This window comes from Opisthocomus hoazin, chromosome 8 (genome assembly GCF_030867145.1).
Source record: "Opisthocomus hoazin isolate bOpiHoa1 chromosome 8, bOpiHoa1.hap1, whole genome shotgun sequence".
Classification (NCBI taxonomy): domain Eukaryota; kingdom Metazoa; phylum Chordata; class Aves; order Opisthocomiformes; family Opisthocomidae; genus Opisthocomus; species Opisthocomus hoazin.
This window is the reverse complement of record NC_134421.1, coordinates 15,676,641-15,699,542: the sequence shown is the minus strand read 5'-3', so window position 1 is coordinate 15,699,542 and position 22,902 is coordinate 15,676,641. Positions and strand designations below refer to the sequence as shown.

The following is a 22,902-nucleotide window of genomic DNA, read 5'->3' as shown; positions in this document are numbered from 1 at the left end:
TTTTTCTCAGCAAAAGGGGAAGATTTTATTAAGTTAAAAGTTGAAGGGTGCAGCAGAGCAGCAGCAGCTGCCACCTTGGGCTCTGGCGGGCGCAGTAGCAGCCTCACAGCTCCTCTTCCCCAGCAAGGAGAGACGCCGTAGCTCTAGGCTCCTGCCAGTTCAGGTTCTTGAAGGAGCCAAAGGAAAGTCACGGAGAGAGCTCGATCATGCGGACTCTTGCCAAGGTCTCCTCTTTCAGAAGTCCCAGGCAAGCAGGTCCATGGCAGACTGCCCCGGCAGCTCCCTCCTATGGCTTGCATGTTTTCTCCTCAGGTCCCTGGGGGTGGCACGGCAGGGGGAGCATGGTCCTCACCGTACATCCCAGGAGAGCCGCGGAGACGTTTGGAAGAGAGGGAATGTGTGCCGAAGGTGGCTGTGTGGCCGGGAGCAATGGGGCTGGGGAGGGGGGGAAAACCAGAATCTCTTTTTCAGGTTAGAAAAGGCTGGTGATGTAGTAAAAGCTTTCCCCCTCCTCTTCCCCTTCTTCCCGGGGGGGGAAAAATCCTCTATAAAATATAATTTTCACATATAAAATCCTGAAGAAGGTGCATGTAAGGAGCCGGTCCAAACAATGTGCTCAGGTACGCAGGCAAAAGGGGTTCATCGAAAAAGCTTTGGGAGGGGAGTGAGGAGGCTGGGGGGTGGGCGGGATTCCTTGCCAAAGTGATAACGGATGGGATCCAACCTCCTCCTCCCCACAAGTGAGGAATGGAGCAAATACAAAACAAGAACAGATAAACAAACGAAGAGCAGACCTAGAGAGAGACAAAACCAGAAATGGTTCAGAAAGACCACACCGAGCGCAGAAACGCCACCCCTTCTGCTCCCCCGGGAGACGGTCGTCAGGCGCCCCGCTACAGACCCCCTCGTCTCGGCGCCCACCAGCAAGCGCCAGCAGAGCAGGGTGACCCCAATCCCGACAGCCACGGCATCCAAGCAAGAAGCAGAAGGTGCTCTGGACAACAGGACGCCCTCATTCCTGTCACCCTGCTTCCCTCCCAGCCGCGGCAGGGATACCTGCAGGTCAGCATAGGAGGAGGGCTGGCCCTAGTCAGGGCTGCTTCGATGCAGACCTAAAATTTCCACGCTCCGATAGGCAAATGCAGCAGAAACATCGCCTACGTAGGCAGTGCAGAACTGTCCCCACACTGTCACCCAAGCCAGGGGGTGAAGGCCAGCAGGCGGCCGACTCCCACCCCAGCCTGGCTGAGCAGGGCTTGGTGCTGGCTGCAGGACCAGCAAGAGCAGCACAGCAAAAAGAAGGCTGAGGACCCTGGGAGAACATCAGGGGCAACAGGTGTGCAGGACAAGAGGATGCAAGAAGCAGAGAAGGAAGAGTTTAAGCCTAAAGTTTCAGTGCTGAGTGGAGCAGGAGAAACCGGCAGCCCCCATCCCCCTGCCAAAGCAGGGCAGCCAGCCTTAGCTGAGGACGTCGTGGTCCTCCCGGTGCTCACCGTTACTCGCCGACGCTGTTGCACAGCGACTCCTTCTCCTGCAGAGCCGCCATGGCCAGGTGCAGGTGCTCTTTCAGCTGCTCGATCTCTCGCTCTGAGCGCACCTTAATGTGATTCAGCTCCGCATAGACGTCTTGGTACTTCCCTGAGGCAAATCTCTTATCCTGCCAGGGGAGGGAAGAGGGGACAGCAGGTTTTAGAGCTGGTATTAGGGAGGAGGTGGCAAGGCGAGTCCAGCAGGAAAAGGGCCAGAGAGGAGAGCCAGTCCTGGGTTTGAAGCCCATCCCAACTCAGGCCACGCATAAACCACTCAGAAAAGGAGCACGGAGGTAGTGCTTCCCAAACCCTGGGCTGGGGAAGAAGGCAGAGTCGCTGGTCCTGCAAAATCAGGGATCTGCAGCAACAGATTGAGGAGGCGATGTGGGCTTTACCACAGCTTGTGTGCGTTTGGGTCAGCTCTATGGGAAAATAAACCCCACCAGAGCTGCAGGTCACTGCAAGGGCTGGTCCCAGCCACTTACACGGCAGAAAGATAGGTGAGAAAGTTATAAACTCCTGAAGCATCACTGAATCTCAAAGCCTCTTTGAGGTTCCCCTTTGGCAGGGGTCTTTGAGCTGCTGCCAGAGGAGGGAGCAGCACACCCAGCAATGATGCCCAAGGAAACACATCCACCCAGCGAGGGGACAACCAGGGGCAGAGAAGGCGGCTGGGGAAGCGGTGTGCTGGGCAGGCTTCATCTGGGCTTCCCACCCGGGAAAGAAGAGCTCCTGGCTTGTCCACGCTTCTTTGTACATACACCTGGGGAAACCAGCAGCAAAGCCTCCATCAGGTTTCCCTTGTACAAGGTAAGTCTATGCCAGCATGTGGTCACAGTGCGCTCGGGAGCGGGCATGGACGAGGAGCACAGGTGACAGGAGGGTTTGGCCTGAGCACCCCATCCAACCCAGCCAACATGCAGCCCTGGCACTCCCCTCCATCCCCTCTCCTGCTGCTTTCCCAACAGCTCCCAGAAAACACCAACCTTCTGCATCATCTGCATCTCCTCCCGGAGGCACTGCACCTCTTTTTTTAGGTACTGGAGCTCATTCTCCTTCACCCGCAGCAGCACCTGGGCCAGGGAAGGGGGAGAAGAACCAGAGCTGACACAAGAGCCACCGCCTTGGAAAGGCCGGCGGGCCCCGGCGCAAGCGCGGTGGTGGAAAAGGAAGGAAGGGCCAGGAGGCAGGAAGCGTCGCGAGCGCCCCGGGAGAGCGGCAGAGGGGAAGCTTGCGTACCTCCTTCCTGCACCGGCCCCGCTGCTCCATCCGGCACCCCCTTCCCACGCACCCCAAGCCAAAACCGCCGCGAGGAGGCGACCCCCGGCACAGGGTGGGGATGGAGGCAGCGGGGCAGCCCTGGGGGACCCCCGTACCTCCAGCTCGCAGGAGCTCCGCTCGTTGTTGTGCGGAGAGCGGTCCCCGGAGCCCCGTGATGAAATAAAGCTTCGCAGCTTCCCGATCTCATCCGAGAGGCGGGTCTGCAGCTCCTGCAGGGAAAACCAAAAGACGTCAGAGCAGCCACCGCACAGGTCTCTGCAGTCCTGATCTCCATCTTCATGCCAGCCCTGCCCCAGCTTAGAGACCTCCTTGTAACCCCCTGCCCGTAGGCGACGGCAGCACCTACAACCAGCAGAAACGACTACACTTGCCATATTTAACACCGTAGTTAAGACAGGCGCACCTACAGCCTCTAACTCTTAATTTTGTTTCTTTCTGACGATAAAATCCCGGAAGGGAAGAAATATGAACAAACTGGTGAGTTTTAACACAGTGCTGTGCGAGGGAGGAACGTGCGCTGTGGTCTCTGCTGGCAGGGAAAGCCATTCTCTTGCCTGGTTTTTCCGGAGGAGCTCCTTCCCCTCTTGCTGACAGCGCAGCAGCGTCTGCTCCCGCTCCTCTGCCTTCTGGGTGAGCTCCCCGATTTCCAGGCACTTTTGGGAGTACTGTTCAGAAAGCACCTGCAGCTCCCGCTTCAGGGAATCCACATCCAACCTGTCGAAGAGGCACCAGCTCATTGCTGCCCCACAACCCGCACCAGTCTCTGGCCACCGGCATCATCTTCCCCCCTGCCACGGACAGCCTCTGCCCACAGCAGCCATTGGCACAAAACAATGTCCCCTGTGGACAAAGGCTTCAATTCCCACCATGCCACACACAAGCGTGGTGCTTCGAGGAGCGTCAAGGCATGCAAGGATAAATGGAGGGGCTTTCCGTAAAGAAAATAGAGGGAAGAAGCTGTAAGGAAAATGGAGGTGCTACAGGGAAAACAGCCAAGCAGAGGATAAACCTCTCTGCCCTGCAGCTCCAGCAGCCCTGGCAGTCACTGCTGGGCGCCCACTGCCCCCAGGGAGGGAGCTGGGGAGTCAGCAGGGGGGACAGCTGGGGGTTTCGGCCACATATCTGGTGTGGTAACACCGGCACAGGGCAGAAGCATCAGGCAGGGGAGTGGGGGAAGCGGTTTCTCACTGGTGCTGCTTCTGGAGGGCATCTGGGACTGAGCCGCACTGCTGGAAGCTTCGCGTTCTGCCCAACTCCTTGTTCATCTCCTCCCGGTGGGCTTTCTTCAGCGCCTCGATGGCTGCAGAGGGGGACAATGGGAGATGAGGGATCAGGCTGTGCCAGCTCCAGCACATCTGGGGGAAAAAAAGCCAGGCAAGCAGCCAAGCTCTTGCTGCTGCAGGCTCCCAGACCTCACTTTGCAGGATCCCCCTCCATCCCCTCCACCCTCGGGGCACCCCCCACCTTCTCCACACCCCAGGACCATCCCGAGGCACCAAGCGCTGCCAAGGAGACGAACACAGGGCAGCGTGGGAGCTCCCTGCCATCTCTGCCATTCCTGCCTGCCTACCAGAAGCACCAGCATCACACCAGTAGGGACAGCAGTGTGGCCGCAGATGACTGGGATGATTGGTTTCTCCCAAGAGACATCTGGGGGAGGCAAGAGGGACCTACCTGAGCAGGGGGCACAGCCTGGTGTCCACCCCTACCTGCTGCTGTCGCTGCCGCCTCCTCTGCCAGGAGCCGCTCCTTCTCCTGCCGCAGCCGCTCCAGCTCCCGCTGGTGGTGTCTCTGGAGCTCCTCCATCACTTGCTGGTGGGACGACTCCATCTCGGCCAGGCTGCGCTCGCAGGCCTCCTGCCGTGCCGGGGAAAGGAGGGGTGAGGGACCAGGAGGGCAGGAGGAAGGGCTCAAGGCAGGACAGGCACCAGGCTGGGCTGACATCTGCCTTCGCAAACCTCACCAAAGTCCAAGGCCGTTTTGAGAGAAGTGAGACCACTAGAAACCCTAGAGGGTCTTTTCCTTCTGAAACCAAGGTGGCACTTTTATCACCGAACACAACCATTCCACAGGGCCACACATCTTGCAACCCCCTTGTGCTTTGCAGAGGAAGAAATGTTCCTCTTGGTCTTCTTAAAACTGAAGGAGCAAGACAGGAACACTCCTCTTGGGCAGAGAGTTGGGACTAATGTGCCCGACACCCCAGTCCAGACACACCACCAGGCTGCACTGCCTGGCTGGAGGAGATCAACAGCGGGAACCGCGTCTCGCTATCTGCCTTTCAAATGAAGCAGCATCCCCTGGCATCAAGGAAAACTGAGCCTCTTCTCCTGAAAAGTGACACCATGCACTGCCCTGCGGCCTGACGGAGGCTGCCAAAGAGCCCTCCCCAGGGCCTAATGGTTAGGGATCCTCCTCACACAGCTCGCGCTCCTTTCTGACGGCTCTGAGACCGAGGGGATGGTTCTTTCAGTGCTGAGCACTGTGGTTAACTGGCGTTACAGCAAAGCAAACCGGTCCCCGCCTCAGAGCTACGCCTCCGTTCTGCCTCCAGATGCCCGCAGCATCGCCCCAAGCCCCTCAGAATGATTTGCTCACCACCAAACCATGCCAAAGTATTATTTTAAAAAGTCAACGCCTCTAAGACATCAGCAGAGAGCCAGGAAGCCATCCTGTCCCTCAACAGCCCCTTGCCGTCCCATTCCTTCCCCCAGTTCTAAGGCAAAGGCTGATATAAAGGGCATTGCAACACGCTGTGGGAATGCAAATCCTCGCTGGCTACTCCTCCCTGCGGAGACGAGGGAAGCTGGGAAGCTTCGCAGATCGACCAAAGGAGAAGAAAAGGCGAGGAATCAATTTGGTGATCTGTCCACAGACTGTGGCTGCGAACCTCGGCAGACTTAGAGAGAACGAGCCCTTTGGGGAAAGGCCAAGTTTGGCCTCAGATGTGAAACGCTGGTCTTTTGAGCCAAGTTATTAGTAAGATAAGGTGCCATTCCTCCCCACTCCTGCTTTTTTTGACCATAAAGAGGCCTGTGAGCTGTAAATATTAAATCAAGATGACAGAGCAACCGGTAAGTGGCTGGGCTACGTGCCATGGGACTTGTGGATTTCTTTATCTGTGCTAGGTACAGCCAAACCACTGCAAAAGGCTTCGACAGCCCCAATGTCCTTCCCCCCGCGGTATTTTTCAACACGTAGGGCACATCCTGAAACCCCCACAGCGTGGTGGAACGGCAGCCTCCCCCCAGGAAATCTCTGTGGGATGTGACCCTGCTTGCTTTAGATGAGTCCATGATGAGGAAAACAAATAAACAAGGAGAAGCGAGAGGCTGAAGCCTACGCAAACCCTGCTTTGAGGGCTTTCCCACGTGTCTTCCCAGCAAATGAACAGGCTGTGCTGTCAAAGTGACCTTCAGGGCTCAGGCAGCTCTGGCAGGGACAGGAGCTCCCCAGGGCCCGATGGACTGCTTTTAACAAGAGATTTGGGAGCCCCCGTTAGCAAGAACCACACGTGGTGAGCTGCAAACCGCCGGGGAACGTGCGGGTGACTTGGCAGAAAGCTCGGGGGGTGGCTCACTCGCTTGCCCACCCAGCCCAGCCCAGCCTTGTGCCCACACACAGAGCAGGGCACAGATCCTGCACCTCTCCCCTAACTCTCCTCCTCTTGTTTATACTCTGGCCTCTTTAAGGCCGTGCAACAGCCTTTATGTAATTAACATTGATCATGAGCGGGCCCAGTTAGGGTCACCACGGCAACCCAATGATTAGCAACACCTGCTCAGCAATGAGCCAGTCCCAGCATTTCCCAGTTTGGGACTGGAAGCGGCCCCAGGATCCCGCATCCGGTGCCCCACTCACCTGCGAGATGTACCCCCGGGGCACGTGGCTGTCTCCCTGGGATTTCGCCGCCTCCCGAAGGCTCTCATTTCGGGCCCGGCAGGACTCCAGCTGCGCCCGCAGCAACTGCACCTGCGCCAGGGAGGGAGAGAGATGCTCAGTCAGGGGTGGGAAAGTGCCATGACCCAACCAACGTGCCACATCCAACAACCCCAGGCTTAGGGGCAGGGAAGACCACACAGGGCCAATGGAGATGTCTGCTTCCCACAGGAACGGCAGCCTGCCACGGGACCAAACCAGCAAAGCCAGCCCCAGCCCGGTAAGCGTTAGCAAGGAGGGGAGGAGAGGTCCCAACTTCCAGAGGTGGATTCGTGCTGGAGGAAACCACCGCTGCAACCGTAGCTGGGTCGACAGACAAGCACACGGCTCCTTTCAAAGGCTGGCAGGTGAAGCGCTTGTAGGCTTGGGAACAGCCAGAGAAGAGAGGCTGAGGATGTACTCCCCAAAAACACAGACTCCAAGCAAGCAGTGCCACCAGCTAACTTGTCCTGGATTGAAACGTGGCCTGGGGAACCTCTCCAGGCACATGAGAGCAGGTGTCCAGCCTTGCATTACTCAGTTGCAACAGCTCTCCTGCACTCGAGGGGTGGCAAATAGAGCCAGAAAGGATGAACAGCTCCCTGCACCTCTGCCTTGCTCTTCTGCAGAGCCTCCTGCTGCCAGGGAACATGCTGAGGGGCCACCGGAATCGCAGTTTTAGAGAGGAGGGACGCTCTTACCTCTTTTTTCAGTTCCTCATTGGTGTCTGCATGGCTCCCCTTGCTCTGGTTCAGCAGTGTGGTCAAGGGCACCCGCCGCGAGTCCTTCAAGGGCAGACGTTCCAGCTCCAGCCACTTCTTCTCTATCTCCTCATTCAGCCGAATCCGCTGGTCCTCCGAAAGCGGGGGAGCGGGGAGGTCCTTCTCCCCCGCCTTGCAGGAAGAGTCCCCCGCCAGGCCATCGCTATTTGGGACCCTGCCGTCGGGGGTCTCGAACCATTTCCGCCTCTCCTCCGAAGGGACGGCCAGATCCCGCTCCAGCTCCTCATGCTTGTGAGTTTGGTCAGAGATCCTCACGCTCCCTCTCGTCTTCTGCGGGCACCCCTGATTCCCGGGGTCCCGTGGCAAGGGAGACAGCTCCACGTAGTCAAAGGCACGGCGCTGCCCGTCTGCCTTCCAGTGACTGCCCTTCAAGTTCCCGTCGGATCCCGAGCCTGGTCGCTGCTGCTCCTCCGTCCGGAGCAAGCCCTTCTGGGAGATGCAGTTACGGAAAGAGTTCTCCTTATCGCAGTCGGAGAGCCTGAAAGCAGAATGGCAGCTGGTGAAGGAGAGGGACCATGTGGGCAAGGATGCTGGCGGAAGCATCTGCCAGCTGCCCAAGGCTCAGCCCAGCCTTATAAAACCCCACAGTGTGTGCAGAGCCAGGCCCGTAGCATCCCATCCCTCACGGAAACGGGCTCCCCCGTGGGGTGGATTTTCCCTCAGTTCCAGCTACACCGGCAGGGAAACTGGGCTAAAGTAACTTGGCGAGGCAAAAAGTGGGTGCAAGACTAGGAGCCATCAGGCTTTCAACCTCTGCCACCGGCCGGTGTCTCCTGGCCATGTTCAGGAGGAGCAGAGAGCAGGGGGACTTCTGTGCGCGCAGGGCTGCTCCAGGAGCGGCCGGATTTCCAGAGGCACCTTCCTGGTCCCTGCCTGCTAGCGGAGAGGGGCAGCAAGACGGGGAAGAGAAGAAGCGGCGCAGGGCGGCTCTCACTTGGTGACGTCCGGAGCGCTGACCGGGCGCACGTTCTTCCTCAGGGCCTCGATCCAGTTGCGCCGGATGCCCGAGGTCATCGCCGACAGGGTGAAGACAGCATCCTTCGTCTGCAACGGGGAGGCGACGGAGGCTCTGTCAGCGCCTGGCAAAGGTGCCAGCAGCTCCCTCTCACTCCCCGAGACCCCTGGGCACCCACTTGCATGGATAGCGGACAGTGCCGAGAGACCAGCGCTGTCTCGGAGACGCCCGTGCTCGTGGGGTCAGGTGGAGGGGTGGGAGTCGAGACACACTCTTTGTGGGAAAGCCCACGTACAGGTCTCCTGCAAGACCATCTCCAAGCAAAGGCAAAAGAAACTTTGCCAGCACGTTTGGCCAAATGTGAGCTGGTGTCATCCGGTCCTTCAGGTGCTGGGAGCTGGGCACCGGTGCTGGAGTACAGCAGGGGAACCCAGACCATGAAGTGCCCAACCCTGCACATCCACTGGGTTTTGCACTGCCTTGGCAGCCATCTTCTGCTGCTACAGCAAGCAGCTGAGGACAGGATGGTACTGGGGCCAGATCCAAGATACAGGTTGTTACTCAGAGCACGGTCAGCCAGGCTACGCTGAGATCTGCTGTGCTCACTCACCACTCCCTCTCTACAGCTCTAGAGAAGCTGCCTTGGCCAACGGGTCATGTCAACACTCCTGGTGTTTAGCTTGGCTCTTGGGCCGCTTCCAGCACAGCCTTCGGCCAGCCCTGCAAAGCCACCTCCTGCTCCTCCTTCCTTTGCAGGCAGACTGCACTCCTGTCCCTCAGCACTGCCGCCCACATGTCATCAACAAGCCCCGCCGGGCCACCACCCCGGCACAAGGTTTTCACAGCTTGCAGCTCGGCATCTCGGCGCAGGGAGGGAGCAGGCATTCCCACCCAGCGTCCCTCAGCGCCGCTGCTCCATGTCCACGCCGTGCCAGACACTCACGTGTATCTGGAAGCCGTAGTTGCGCTGCACCGCAAATTCCGTCACGTCCGTGCAGGAGCGGAGGTCAATTTCTCCATCGAGGTCATCGGCCTGCAAGCACAGCCACCAGCCAGGACATCAGGGCAACATCTCGCCACCTCTGGCACCCGTCAGAACGCTGCCGCTTCTCCCCGGAGCACACCGGTCACCCCAGGGCTGCGCTCCTTGCCCCCCTGGTCAGGAAGGGAGGGCTGGAGAAAGGCTGGCTGTGCTTACCTCCTCCGCATTCGAATCCCGGTAATACCTCAGGCTCGAGTCGGTCAGCACGAACCAATGCTTCTTCCACTGCCGGCGGATCGGGCAGGGGGAGGGAAGGGAAAAGACAGGAGGGAAACGGATAGGCAGTTACTGGGGGAAGCGGAGGAACAGGGAGGGACGCTCTGCGCCATGACCTCTCGGCCTTCTCTTCCCCCTCCTCCACGTCCCCCCCAGCTCCCCCTCGCACCCCTCAGCTGGGAGAACCTCCGTGCCTGCACACAAGGTGAGGCACCTCCACCAAAGGCTTCTCGCTGTCTTTCCCAGCAGGAGCAACCTCAGCGAGCGAGGGGGAAGGAAATCGCCTGCTCTAGCAGCAGGGGCTGGGGGAAGAGGAAGACCCCCGCCTTGGGCTTACCTCTCCTGGCTCGTCCAGGATGGACATCCATCCCTTCTTGAAATTGAGGAGATCTGGCTGGAGAGGAAAGGACAAAACAGAGGGTTACTGTCTGGGAGAGACCCACAACAGGGCTTTTCATGACAGGGGGGTGGAAGGCGAGTCCCCAGCGGCAGAACAACAGCAGGAATAGCCTGGCATCGCTTTTAGGAAACTCATGGGGGTGTAGGACCCAGTGGCGGAGGAGGACTGGATTTAGCTCTCAGCAGCAGGCAGTCGTTCCTGTAAGAGGAAGCAGGAGATAAGGAAAGAGGTTTAAAAAAAATTACAGGAAAATATGCAGCAGGGAGGTTTCCACAAGGTGCCTCGGAGGTATTTATTCAGAGAGGGGGAGGCAGGGACGAGGAAAGCAGGCAGAAGGGAGTGCTCCACCACCACCAACGAGGCTTGCCTTGGAGACTGAGGCAAAGTCACAAAGAACCAGACGTGCCTTGTCCAAACCCTGGCCGCCCGTGCCCCAGAGCTACGTCCCTCCGGTAACCTCACCACCGATCATTTATTAAAGACATGAGTAGCTCTCTGCGGAAGAGGCCTCACCGCAAATGCACAGGAGGCAATTCAACAGCTGTGAAAACACGTTGCCTTTAAATGATGTGCCCCAGGGTAAAGATGAAATCAGTCATAACCAGCGCTAGATCCTCTCCGAGACTTGACCCTCTCCAAGACTCCATCCTCTCTGAGATGCCGGGGGCTCCTCTCTTACCCAGCTCTTTCTGCTCCCTCCTGCTGCAGAGCCTTCCCTCTGCCCAGCCTCAGCTACCGAAGATGAGGATGAACAGAGTTTCACCCAGATCACCTCATGCTAGAAAGAAGCTTCCCCCCCGCTCCCCGCCGCCTCCTAACCTCGCTCCACTGATGCGGCATCCCAACCAGTTTATCTCCTTCCCAAGGCGGAGTGCCGGAGAGCTGACTCAGGGGAACGGCTCAGCCAAACAGGCTCAAGCTGGTCCCTCCTCCCAACCCTGCCGGCTTCGGAGAAGTTGCACCACCAAACAATTCAGCCCAATGCTTCTTCTCCCAGGAAGCCGGAGTTTGTCAATCTGCCTCTTCTTCTTCAGCCGAACCAGGCAGGGACAGTGCCGGAGAGGTGATGGTGCCAAAGCTGGACCTCCCCACGGTCTGCACCAGATCTACCAGCCCTGGGGAAGCTGCCATTGGTCCCAACGTGCCACAACCACCACCTGAGACTGAGCTAGCGAGAAGGGGTTGCTCTGCAAGCTGATGGCCACTCCACACTCCCCAAACGAGCCTGGCAGCCGGCTGCAGCTCCCCAGGAAACCCAGCTCCCCAGCCAGGGCCAAGCTCTCCCCTGCTTTCACCTCCCCGAGCTGCCACTCTTGGGTAACACCCAAGGTTATGGGGCAGCAGGAGCCCAGTACGTGCCAGCCCACCCCAGCGCTCCGGACATTGCTTCAAGCAGGCACGGGGAGGCCTTGCCAAGGGGAGGGTCACCGGCTGCCACAGCTCCAGGCCCAGCCAAAAGCATTCAACTGCAGCCCTGAGCCACCCGGGGAAGGGAGGGAACACGAAAGGGCACAGGAGGCTCCCATGCCTCACCTCCCGCCGAGGCGACGGGCGCGCGCACATCCCCATCCCCACAGACCCGGACGTCCCGCCGGCCGCGCTGCCGCCCTGAAAAAGCGCCCCGAAAATTAATTCCTTCCCCGTGGTGGCAGCTCCACCCTTTTTCCCGTTATCCCTTCCAATCCTGTGACTTCAGCTCCGGCTGAAAACTGGGAGCGGCGGGAGGGAAGGAAAGGAGGCGAAACGTCAAAGCGCAACCTCCCCCCTCCCGGGACGCACGTGTGCTCGGCAGAGGAGAGCCGGGCGGGCTCTGCGGAGGTGGAAAAACAATGCAGGGAGGGAAGGAGGGAGAGGACTCCTGGCTGGGGCTGTCCTGCGGATCAGCCGGCTCTCGTCTTACTGAGGATTTACAATTCCCAAAGCACTAGGTGCCAAAACAACGAACGTTCACGGGATGTACGCCGCTGGGAAAACCGGCACTAAGTCCTGCCAGAACCGCTGCCCCTGACGCAGCGCTGGGGCCAGAAAATCCCCCCTGGAGGGCTTCTCCCAAGCAGGCGAATAGCACAGGGCTCCTGCTTTTTTCCCTGCCAGCCACAGAGCCACAGCACTGGAATTGGCTTTGAACTATTCTCGTCATAGCGGGGCTGGTACCGTAGGATGAGGCACCAGCTGATGCACAAAGTGCTTAAAGCCTCTCAGCTCCCCCTCCCCACAACCAAATCCGGCATCAAGAGCTCAGGACACCAGCAGAGAAGAGAGCAGGGTTCAAACCAAACCCCCCCATCTAGAGGAAACGGCCCAGCAGCAAGACAAGGAAACATCCAGGAAAGCTGAACCGCTGAGAGAGATCCGGGTGCCGGGGATGCCAGGATGTGGCAGGATGCACCCCCGGCAAAACGCAGGGCCCTGCAGCGCAGCTCGGGGCTGCGGATGGCGAGGCTTCGGCTCCGGAGGCGGCAGAAGCTATTTTGCCTGGTCGCACCCGTACCCACCCGAGCTATAGGTTCAGCCCTGCAGCTGGCCAGGCAGAGGTACTGGAGGGGGGTCCAGGCAGTGGGGGTAAACATCTAGAAGGTAACATCTGGAAGGACTGGCTTACAACAGCAGGTTAAGGAGAGGCAGCTGCCTGCTCTGGCTGAAGAAGGGCTACAGGGGAGGTGATAACAGCCTGCAAGTATCTGAAGAATGTAAACACCAAAGAAGGAAAGGGGATGGGGTGGGAGCGAAAGAATGGCTCCTGGGTGGCAGAGAGGCGCCGGGATGGAGAAGAGACTGCGTCAGGCTGAGGAAGCTCTATGTCAGAGGGGAGGGATGGGACGGTCAGGTGCGCTCCTTCCAGCACCAGCCTCTGCCATCACTGTGCCTCCCGCTCTTCCCGCTCCCAAAACTTCCTTGCGACCGCAGGTGCCGAAGCGCTGCTTCCTCTCGCCTCCGAGAGATGGTGCGAGGGGCTCTCGGCCTCCCGGAAAGCACAGTGTCTCCTCTCCTCCAAAAAGGGGAACCCGCTCCACAAAGCATGGGCCCCAGGCCAGAACACGAAGCAAAACCGCTCCATTTGGTGGAAGCAAAACCACTCCCAGGCCAGGGCACGCATGCAGCTCCCAAACCCATACGTGCCGCAAAAGCAAGCAGGCAACAGGCTCTGCCTTTCCTTTCCCACCGCCGCCGTGTGAAATGCCGGCGGGCACAGCCCAGCCCGTCAACCCCATCACCCAACTGGGCTGCGGCAGACACCTGCGCCAAGGCTGGCTCACCCCAGGGCTGGGACGCTCCCTGCCCCAAAACTGCACCTGGTTCCCACAGGGAGCGGGAGCTCCCCGTGCCCGGGGGGATGCGGATTTCGCATCCGATTGCGGTCGTCATCAGTGCAGTGAGTTTGGCAGGGCCTCAGCCCGGTTCCACGCTATCAGTGTAGAATCATAGAATGGTTTGGGTTGGAAGGGACCTTAAAGATCATCTGGTTCCAACCCCTCTGCCATGGGCAGGGACACCTTCCACCAGACCAGGTTGCTCAGAGCTCCATCCAGCCTGGCCTTGAACACTGCCAGGGAGGGGGCAGCCACAGCTTCTCTGGCACAGCCTGTGCCAGTGCCTCACCACCCTCACAGTGAAGAGTTTCTTCCTAATATCTAATCTAAGTCTGCCCTCTTTTAGTTTACAGCCATTCCCCCTTGCCCTATCACTACATGCCCTTGTGAAAAGTCCCCCTTCGTCCTTCCTGTAGGCCCCTTCAGGTGAGGCTGTGCCCGACCCCAACGAAGCCACCCCAACGAGCAGCCCCGGAGCCAAGGGAGCGAGGAAGGGGGGCGAGGAGGCACCGAGCCTCAGCCCGGAGTCCCCCGGGGCGGGGAGCGGCGGGACCGCGGTGAGGCGGCGGCTGACAGCCGGGGTCCCGCCGAGGGGGCGGACAGCGGCCGGGCGAGGCGGCCCCCCCACCCCGGACCAACCCCCCCCGCCGGGGTCCCGACTCACCGTCATGGCGGGGGCTCCGCGGCCGGCGGCGGGGCCGGGCCCGGGGCGGCGGCGGGGCCGGGCGCTGGCAGCCAGGGCGGCGGGGCGGCTTCAGCGGCCGGGCGGCTTCCGCGGCCCCACCATGCCCGTTCCGCCGCCCGCCCCGCGCTCCCCTTCTCCCCCCTTCCTTAATTTCAAAAAAAAAAAAAAAAAAAAAAAAAAAAAAAAAAAAAAAAAAGGAAAAGGAGGAACAGAGGAAAAAAAAAAAAACCAAACCCAACCCTAAAAACTTCGTCTCCGCTCCCCCCAGACTTCCTGGGAGGGCCCGGGCAGGCCAATGGCAGCCGCCGGGACGCGCGGAAAGGGGCGGCCCCGGGGCCCAGCCGCGTCCCCCCCCTCCCCGCTGGCCCGGGCAAAGTTGAAGCCCGGGGAGTGCCGGGCTGAGCCGCCGAGGGATTTTTTTTCTTTTTTTCCAGGGATTTTCAGCAGCCCCGACGTGTGTGCGCACACAGTGGGGTCCCTCACCTTCCCTCCTGAAGCTGCTGGGTGTTATCCCCCCCCCATGAACCCCTAACGCAGGGATCTGCAATCCTGGCAGAGGTGGTAGCAGGTCCACGGGGATCTCCGGTGCCCCCGAAAGCCACCCTGCCTAGGGAATGGGAATTGCTGGAGAGGGTCCCGAAGGAAAAGGGGCAGGGAGCTGCCCGTCGCTCCACTGGGCGATTCCGCCCAGGTGCTGCTTCTCACCGCAAGGCAAAGCGACCGTGCCCGGCCCAGAGCTCAGCATTGGAGAAACCCCGGGATCGGGGGTGTGACCCAGGCCCGGTCGTGCAGGGGAAGCTCAGGGCTTGGGGCTCCTCTCCGGACCAGGGCAGGACGGGACACCGCCAGCTGCGAGCGTCAGGGGCCTTCGGGAGCCTCCTGCCCGGCTGCGGTTTGTCCTCGTCTAAAGCACGAAGCCTGGCCCTAGCTGGGGACAACCTGGCCGAGACGGCTGACGCACGGAGAGGGCAATGGAGCCAGGGAATCAGGTGCAGCTGCCAGCTACACGTGCTCCTGGGACGCTTTCTACAGCCCTCCAAAGCCGCTCTCACGCCATTTTTGGTATCCCAGGAACACCAACACAATTGACTGTATCTTCTTTCATGCCACTAAAGCCTGCTTCATCCCTGTAATACCCTCGGTGCCATCTTACCACCGGGCAATAATAAAGGGAAGGAAAGCAGCTATGCTGAGATTTTAGTCCCAGGTCTACTGCTTGCCCCTCTCTGGCTTTAAAAAAATGTATCCGTGCCTCAGTCTCCCCACCTAAGAAATGGGCAAAGGACAAAGGGAAAGGGGGGGTGTTAGTGAGCGTGGTGCCCAGGAGGTCACAGGAAGGCAGCACCGCGCTGAGCCCACTCAGACCGAGCACAGGAGACCCAGGTGCTGCCCGTGGTGACCTCCGGGGAAGGGCAGCCGCCCTTCCTCACCACCCCCAGGGCCTGGCCCCTACCTTCTTGTGCTTCTCGCTGGCATTCGAGAGTGGCTGTGGGCTTCCCGAGGAGCCGGCGCTGCTCTGCGGTAGGAACGCACCTCCACTCAGCTGGGGCTGCAGGGACAGGACGCAGGAGCTGAAGCCATGTGGGTTTTGTCCTCACCATGGTTTCCCAGATCCGAGCATCCACCTCCCGATGCGTGGCTCCCCTGGAGAAGCACAGGCTCCGGGGGAGCCAGGGTGCACAGAATTGCAACCCAGGGGACCCACCCACTCCGTGCTTGCCAGTTTTACACCTGGCAGGGTCCCCATCAGCTCTGGCTCCTGCCGTACTCACATGATAAATGAGAAGCCTTTTGTTCTCCCAGTCACTTTCCAATGGCTTCTCTGGGTTGTTTGTGTCTCGGGTGTGCTCAGGACCCTTCCAGTCGTCCTCCAGCCTCTGTGCTGGACTCGGAGGCCTTTTCCAACTGTCATCCGGCCGTAGTCCTACGTCCAGACATTTAACAGGGCTTTTCCAGTTAATTTCCATCTGGTGCATCAAGTCCGCACGGCACACAGGCTTCCCTTGGCGCTTCCAGTCCTTTTCCCACACCTGTGCTTGGTGGGCATCCCCCCGACCCCTCCAGTCCCGCTCCACTGGTCGTGTTGGGCTCACAGGACGCAGGGGCTTGCCTTGGCCTTTCCAGTCACTGCCGGTGCCCTTTCCAGGGTGGGAAGGTGGCATTTTTTCCCGGAGGCTCTGCCAGCCACATTCGGATGGCTTCCCGGGCCCCCTGAGGTGCAGCGGCTCCCCGGGCTTCACCCATTGCCTCTCTGCCCCCCGCACCGGGCCAGGAGGGGAGATCTCCTTTTGGCTTCTCCACGTGCTCTCCGTACGTCTCCCAGGACTGAGGGACCGTGGCGGAGGCCCTGCCCGGCTCAGGCCGCTGCTCTCCGAGCCCTTCCCGAAGCCCGCAGGGTGCAGGGAGTCCCCTCGGCTCTTCCTCGCTGGGACCTGCCCTGCACTCCCTGCCTGCCAAGCAGCTTGGCCCCTCTCCGAGTTTGGGGTGCGACCAGGCCCCCCTCGGCTCTTCCAGCTCTTCTCCAAGCACCAGGAAGGGCTCACGGGCTCCCCTGCCCTCCTCTCCGACCGACGGGCTGGGCTTGCGGAGCGCGGGCTCCGGCTGCCTCTCTCCAGCAGCCAGCCGGGGCTGGCGGGGCGCGGGGGATCCCCCTGGTTCCTGCTGGTCCTCTCCGGGTGCCGAGCCGGGCTGGGGGAGCGCAGGGGCTCCTTGGGGTCTCTGCTGCGCTGCTCGAGGTGCCAGGAGAGCCGCTGGCCCTAGGGATGTCGGGGGCAGAGAGCAGAGAGACCTCTTAAAAAAAGTGCCAGTGAGCATGAATAAGGTGGGATTAGGGCTGGGAGATGCTTTGGTTAAATAATTCCCCAGACAGCAGTGGCATCCCTGTGCATGGAGCCAGCCTGCACCGAAGAAAAGCCTCTTGCACCCAAAGGGTGAAGGGGTTGCTGCTATTTAAGAGCAGAGTCCTGGCCTGTGGCAGGGGAAGGGCTGGCAATAAAGGGAAGGGGGAGCAGGGGAATGGAAGAGAGAAACATGTGGCAGAGACAGAGGAAAATGTGGCAGGGAAAAGCAACCCAGCGTGGGGAGTTGGGATGGGGTCCTGCTGTGCAGCCAAGCCTCACCTCCCTGGGCAGGCTGGGGCTGGACTGCCTCCGAACTAGGCGTCCTTTGCTGGGTGGCACCGGGGTCTTGCCATCGAGCCGGTCTACGCGGCCTTCCTCCAGGGCCTGGAATGCCTCCAGGGTCTCTGATTTCCTGCGGGCACATACAGTTTGTACAGCTGCCGCCAGGCTCAGCTCGGATACAGAGCCCCTGCTCCACCTAAGCCTGACCCCACAGACCTCCACCTGCCCCAGACACCGTGTGCACTGTAACCTCTCCCTGTCTCCGTCTCTTCAATCACTCCAGCTTTCGCATCCTGCTGCCTCATCCATATCTTCTTCGCACTACTCCTTAAGCTTCTCTCCATGTGGTCCTTCACATCCCACCCACCTGCCCCAGGATACTTCCCTGGTCCCTGTTTATGTCCCCTCCTGTCCTATGCCACCAACACTGGAGCCATTCGTGCTTCTCCAGCCAAGACCCAAGCAGCACGGGACTTCTTGGCATCCCCGATCCTTTCCTGAGCGGCTCCTACAGTACACACCCTGGATCCCTGGGGAGTCGCTGACTCTGGGAGCAGGGACCACCTCCCTCCTTCCCCCGTTCTGTGGCTTGCCCCACTCCACAGCACATCCTGTGGCTTCCAGGAGGTGGCTGGGAGGATGAGGAGGGTGGGCTACTCCCTCCACTTCCACCAGCGCAGCTTCGCTCCACCTTTCCAACGGCCTCTGCTGCCTGCGTGCTGCGGTGGGGGAGCTCCCCAGGATGGGAGGTGCTGAGCCTAAACCCAACCTGTGCTTTAAGGGAAGTTTAAGCACAACTGAAAGCTGAGCCTTGCCGTCTAGCCCTGCTCTCTCCCTGAGGCATGACGATTCGGAAGTGAGGCCCCCTGACAGCACAGGGGGGTGATCCTCCACCTCTGACCACTGTGGAGAACCGTTGCTTCTCACCTGCGCTCGCAGCCAAATATCCTCTCCACCTCGACCCGGCCGGGACTGAGCGTGCGGGAGCCGCAGCGGTCGACAGCATCCCGCTGGCCGAGGCGCTTGGGCTTGGGCAGGTCTGCCAGCACCGTGTACTCCTGCCTCTCCAGCCCACGCTGCCCCTCCGTGCCCGCACCGCCGGGGTGCCCACGGGGCTCCCGAACACGGGAGCCAGCGAAGCGCCCACCACTGCCCACCGGGTCGCTGTGGGCCGGCGAGGAGCCAGTGGCGGCACGTGTTGAGGTGGATGCCTGGGAAGGGTTGGTTTTCCGCTGCTCCAGGGAGAAATAGCCACTCTCTATGCGGTGCTTCGGCCAGCTCTCCTTGGGCTTCTGGCTGGCGGGACGATGCTCTGGGACGGGGAGAAGGCCGTTACTGGGGAAGGCACAAGCGACGCGGGATGCCACCACATCCACGGCAAAGCAGGTCTTCGTAGGAGAGCTAGAAACGGTCCAGGAGGGCAGAGATAAAACCCAGACTCCCTCCAGGTGGGGTTGGAGGGCTGGGACACAGCACTGTGAACCAAGGGCACATCAAACCATGCAGACAGAGAACACCCTCGAGACCCATGGTTCATGGTCAGCACACACAGAGATGCCACCTTATGGACTCTGGACCTCATCCCTACGTATAGTACCTGTGGAGGTGCTGAATGCTTCCTGGGACCAGGAATAAGTAAAGAGATGCTAAATCTAAATAAAGATCTGCCATGAACTTCAGAGACCCCTGGGTGGAAAGCAAACCAGAACTAGGATCTCACACGGGAGCAAGCCAAGTGTACCTGCTTTCAGCGGGCAGATTTCTTTCCTAAAGCCCTGGGCCTCAGTTCTCACCCAGGATCCAGGGGGAGCGGGCTGAGCCCACCTGGGTCTGTCTGCCTGCGAGGCTCGCAGCCGCACCTCCTCTTTGTGGCCCACGTAGCTCATCATGTCCCGTTTGCCCGATCTCAAAGTGTTCTCCCACAACCGGGTCATTTCCCCGTCCTGGGAGTCAAGATAGGGCAGATCTCTGCAATGCAGACCGGCAGCTTTTGTGGGCTGGAAGGAGGTAAGAGCATATATGAGAAGTTACAGCCTGCTCAGCCCAAAGCTGCTGGTAAAAAGGAACCAGGAGAGGAGCTGGGTGAGCATAAGATGACCCCGGCTCAACATCAATGGGCATGGCAAGAAACAACGTAGGAAAATCCACATGGGGGAATCCAAGAGCAAATCTCATGTGCTCTTTAGGGGGAAAGCCTCCTTTGTGGGGACTAAGGGTCTCAAGCTGATCCCGCCTTTCATCTCAGGACCTTCTGAATGTGCCCAGCAGAAGTAGCATTGAAGGGCCAAGGGGGCTGGGGAGACCAAAACAACCCAAAGCACAAGAGATCCCCATCTCACCCTGGCAAGCGCGGAGCTGGCTTCGGCACAGGCGCTGGGGTCGGTGCCGGTTTCTCTGTGCTCACCCTCAGCTCCAGGGCTGAGCAGGGGAGATCCCCTGCTCTCGTGCCAGCTGTGGGGCAGGGAGAGAGGACAGCTGGTGGTCAGCACAGCCCGCAGAGCTCAGGGGCGGGTGGCAGTGCTGGCAGCCCAAGCCACACTGTCTTTTTCTCCACTGGATGGGCAGAGCCCTTTCTGGGACCACCAGCCTTGTTCTAGAGGTAGCAAGGAGAAAGGAGACTCTTTTGGTGGCCCCCTGACCTCTCCTGGGACATCCAAGAGGAAACCAGTTAGAGGGCATGTCATGGGGGTTGCTCAGCCCTTTTTCCCAGGCACCGGTGTGCAGAGTATCAGCGGGAAGGCATCCGATTTCCCCCTGCTCAGCTTCCCGCTCCCCCTCCTCCATCCTTCCCACCGAGGGGGCTCGCTGGAGCAGCACAGCTCCCGGCTGGTACTCACCGCTCCGTCCCCTCCGCTGGCCCCACGCACACGTACACCTCGCACTGGGGGGCTAAAATGCGGAGGGCGTCCCAGGGCCCATTTGGGTCTGTGTTGCTGCCGGCATCGCGCCCTGCGACCTCCACGGCACGCTCCTGCGAGGAAGAAGGGGATGCAACCGTGCCGTCAGCGTGTCGAGGATGAGGAAGAAGGCTGCCCTTCAGAAATGCCTGCTTCTTCTACCTCCTGTGAGAGCAGCCTGGCCTCTAGGGCTCTTGATGCTTCACCCAGCCCACTGTTGAGATTCTTCTCCTACTTGAGGAGGACAGAGAGAACTAGCACACTCCTATTTGATGCTGAACGCTGCAGGCATCCCAGAGACAGCGCGTGCGGATGAGGGCTCAGTGAAATCGTCTGTCCTCCCCCAACCTGTCGGCATTGATGCTGTTGGCAGCCGCTCTCCCTCGCCGCTCGGATAGCCCGGGGAGAGGCAGTGGAGCCAAGAGGGAGGGCGATTTTTTTTGCAGAGAAGGCTGTAGCCTCAGCCTCTGCCTCTCTATCAGGGCTTGCAGGCATCTCAGCATCCTCCCCAGCCCTGTTACCTGTGGGCTTTACGAGCAGCAGGGGGGAGCTGGCTGTCCGCGTCACCTCCCCTCCAGCGTCTCACCCACACTGGGATTTGCTCAGAGGCGACAGCTCTGAGCAGATCGCAGGCGAAGGGCTGAGGTAACCTTAGAGGGCCTGGGGGCCAGGGGGATAGAGGGAGAAGGCGAGAAAGAGAGAGGGAGGCTCATTACTATTTCATCATCCCAGGCCAGTTGCTCCTGGAGGACAGAGAACAACACGAAACCCTCCGTGAATATGAAACCGGCTGTTGGCCGGTCAGAGGCAGCCAGCGGCTTGTGCGTCCAGCCCTGTGCCGAAGGACCGTGTTGGATCCAGATATCTGGAGCCCGAAGTCCCGTGAGATTTATTCCCCTCCTGCCTTCCCCTCCGAGAACAGCTCGCTGCAGCTGCCCCAGGAACAGGACTCAGCCCCAGCCCTAAGCCGACAGCCAGGGGCCACAGAGACATCCACCAGGACCGTATTTTAGGTGAGCAGGCTGTAAATGCCAGCAGGTATCAAGCAGAGATTAATCCAGGATGGGACCCTGCTCTGCCAGTCTCCCCTTCGCATCTGTGACCCCTGCTTTCCCTTCCAGGATCTACCAAGCCACTCGTACCTGGTCTCCAGCCCTTCCCTGCCAGGGTGGCTCCCAGCTCTGGCCTGGGCATGGTTAAATGATGGATTCCCATTCCTGGGAAGACTCTGTCCCCATGCAGCTTTCTCCCAAAGACATCTAGAAAGCCCGGCTGAGCCTTTGTCTTAGGGATTTCCATCTCTACAAAGGCATATGGAGTCTCAACAAGGAACAAAGGGGCACTTAATGAAGTATTCATAGCCTCCAGGTGGGATGGAGGAGCTCACCTGGACAGCATGCTGGTGAGCCCCTGAGGCTCGGAAACAGTGCTGGCACAGGCTCTTTGCAAATATGTTGGCTTCAAAGTTCATACAGGGCACGTCTTCTACGAAACCAGACATCTTCCATAGCAAGGAAAGATCTTCGGCTGATGGGCTGCTGGCAGGGGGCAGCCAGGAGGAAAAGGAGGAAGGAACAGCAGCAGAAGGCCAGAGCTTAGCGTCCCCCAGTCTCAGACTCCTGTGGAAGCAGGAATGTTATTCCCAGATGGAAGTTTGCTGCTCTCAGCTGGCAATACTGGAATCGAAGGGCATCCACGGGCAAGGTGATCAGTACGATCCATATATTTATAGATAATAAAAGGGTATGCTCCAGCAGGGACTCATTTTGAAAGCGGCACTGCACTGCACCCTCCAGTGACTGCTGACACCCCCCGGTTTGGGAGTCCCTGTGAACAGAGGGAATGATGCTCACATCCTGCTATTTTGTTTGACGGAAGTTTTGTTCCTTCAAGCTCTCTTAAAAGGCACAAGAAGAAAACCTTTCTTCTTGACTATGTTGCTCATAAAGGGATAGCTACAAGCAGCTTAGGAAATATGGAAACCTGCTGAGACCTTTCCTAAACTTTCTGATCCCACTAACACTTCTCAGACCTGTAGGACAGTCAACTGCAAAACTGCGAAGGGGAACAAGCATTGCTAGCACAACAGCTGGGCTCCACACTGCTGTCCCAGCTTTTCGTAAGCATCCTGCCCACCATCTCCTCTGTCCCACAGGGTTGGAGGGCGAGTCCTTGGATTTGAGGATGTGATCTGCGCTGGGAGGGCTCCGCTTAATTTGTCTGGAGGAGGCACCAAGGCAGGAAATCAGTGTGGGATCAGTCCAGCATCCCTGATGTGAAAATGCCGCTGCTCCCCTAAACATGGACACTTGAGTCAGAGCAGCTGATCAAGGCTACGGCTGCTCCCCAAAACAACCAGGGCCAACCCAACCATCAATGCCAAAACCAAGCTGTAATTTTTGTTTGTCGGTGCACTCATTTGCAATACAGCAAGCTGCACTAGTGCCAATCTTGCAGCCTCCCTCCTCGCATTGGGGCAGGTTTTCTTGACTCATTCACACAAAACACCAGACAGGAGCCTAAGCACTCACCTGCCAGGGATGCAGCACGAAGCACCCCAACTTTGCTGCCTGCCCTTGCCCACGCAGTGCCACCCGGGGCAAAAGACCGTGGCACCCCACTGCCTGATGGGCAAATCATTGCTCCCCGTATCCCTCAGGGCCTACTGCCAGGATAATGCTGCGATCCCCAGGGCCTCTGGCACGCATGCACGCAGCCAGCCACGTCCAGTACTCCCAACACCTCCCAGTACCCCCAGTACCTC

General features: G+C 59.5%; 1 protein-coding gene across 4 annotated transcripts; it reads right to left on the bottom strand.

The window, feature by feature from the left end:
• TRIOBP (TRIO and F-actin binding protein) lies at positions 1 to 22,102 on the bottom strand. Of its 4 annotated transcripts, none has more exons than XM_075428706.1 (19): positions 21,526 to 22,102; positions 20,079 to 20,212; positions 18,169 to 18,642; positions 17,239 to 17,371; positions 15,892 to 16,875; positions 15,573 to 15,668; positions 10,061 to 10,117; positions 9,664 to 9,732; positions 9,409 to 9,498; positions 8,445 to 8,554; positions 7,430 to 7,988; positions 6,672 to 6,782; positions 4,520 to 4,667; positions 3,999 to 4,110; positions 3,365 to 3,524; positions 2,906 to 3,019; positions 2,516 to 2,602; positions 1,494 to 1,657; positions 1 to 794 (listed from the first exon to the last, which is right to left on the bottom strand). In XM_075428706.1, the coding sequence occupies exons 1-18, from the start codon at positions 21,637 to 21,639 to the stop codon at positions 1,496 to 1,498; spliced, it is 3,714 nt and encodes a 1,237-aa protein (XP_075284821.1). In that variant the 5' UTR covers positions 21,640 to 22,102; the 3' UTR covers positions 1 to 794; positions 1,494 to 1,495. The 4 variants fall into 4 exon arrangements, with proteins under 4 accessions (XP_075284821.1, XP_075284822.1, XP_075284824.1 ...); XM_075428707.1 differs by lacking the exon at positions 21,526 to 22,102 and adding an exon at positions 18,983 to 19,238 and having other exon boundaries at positions 18,169 to 18,553; positions 20,079 to 20,134; XM_075428709.1 differs by lacking the exons at positions 15,573 to 15,668; positions 15,892 to 16,875; positions 17,239 to 17,371; ... (1 more) ...; positions 20,079 to 20,212; positions 21,526 to 22,102 and adding an exon at positions 14,099 to 14,173.
• Positions 22,103 to 22,902: the final 800 nt, after the last annotated feature.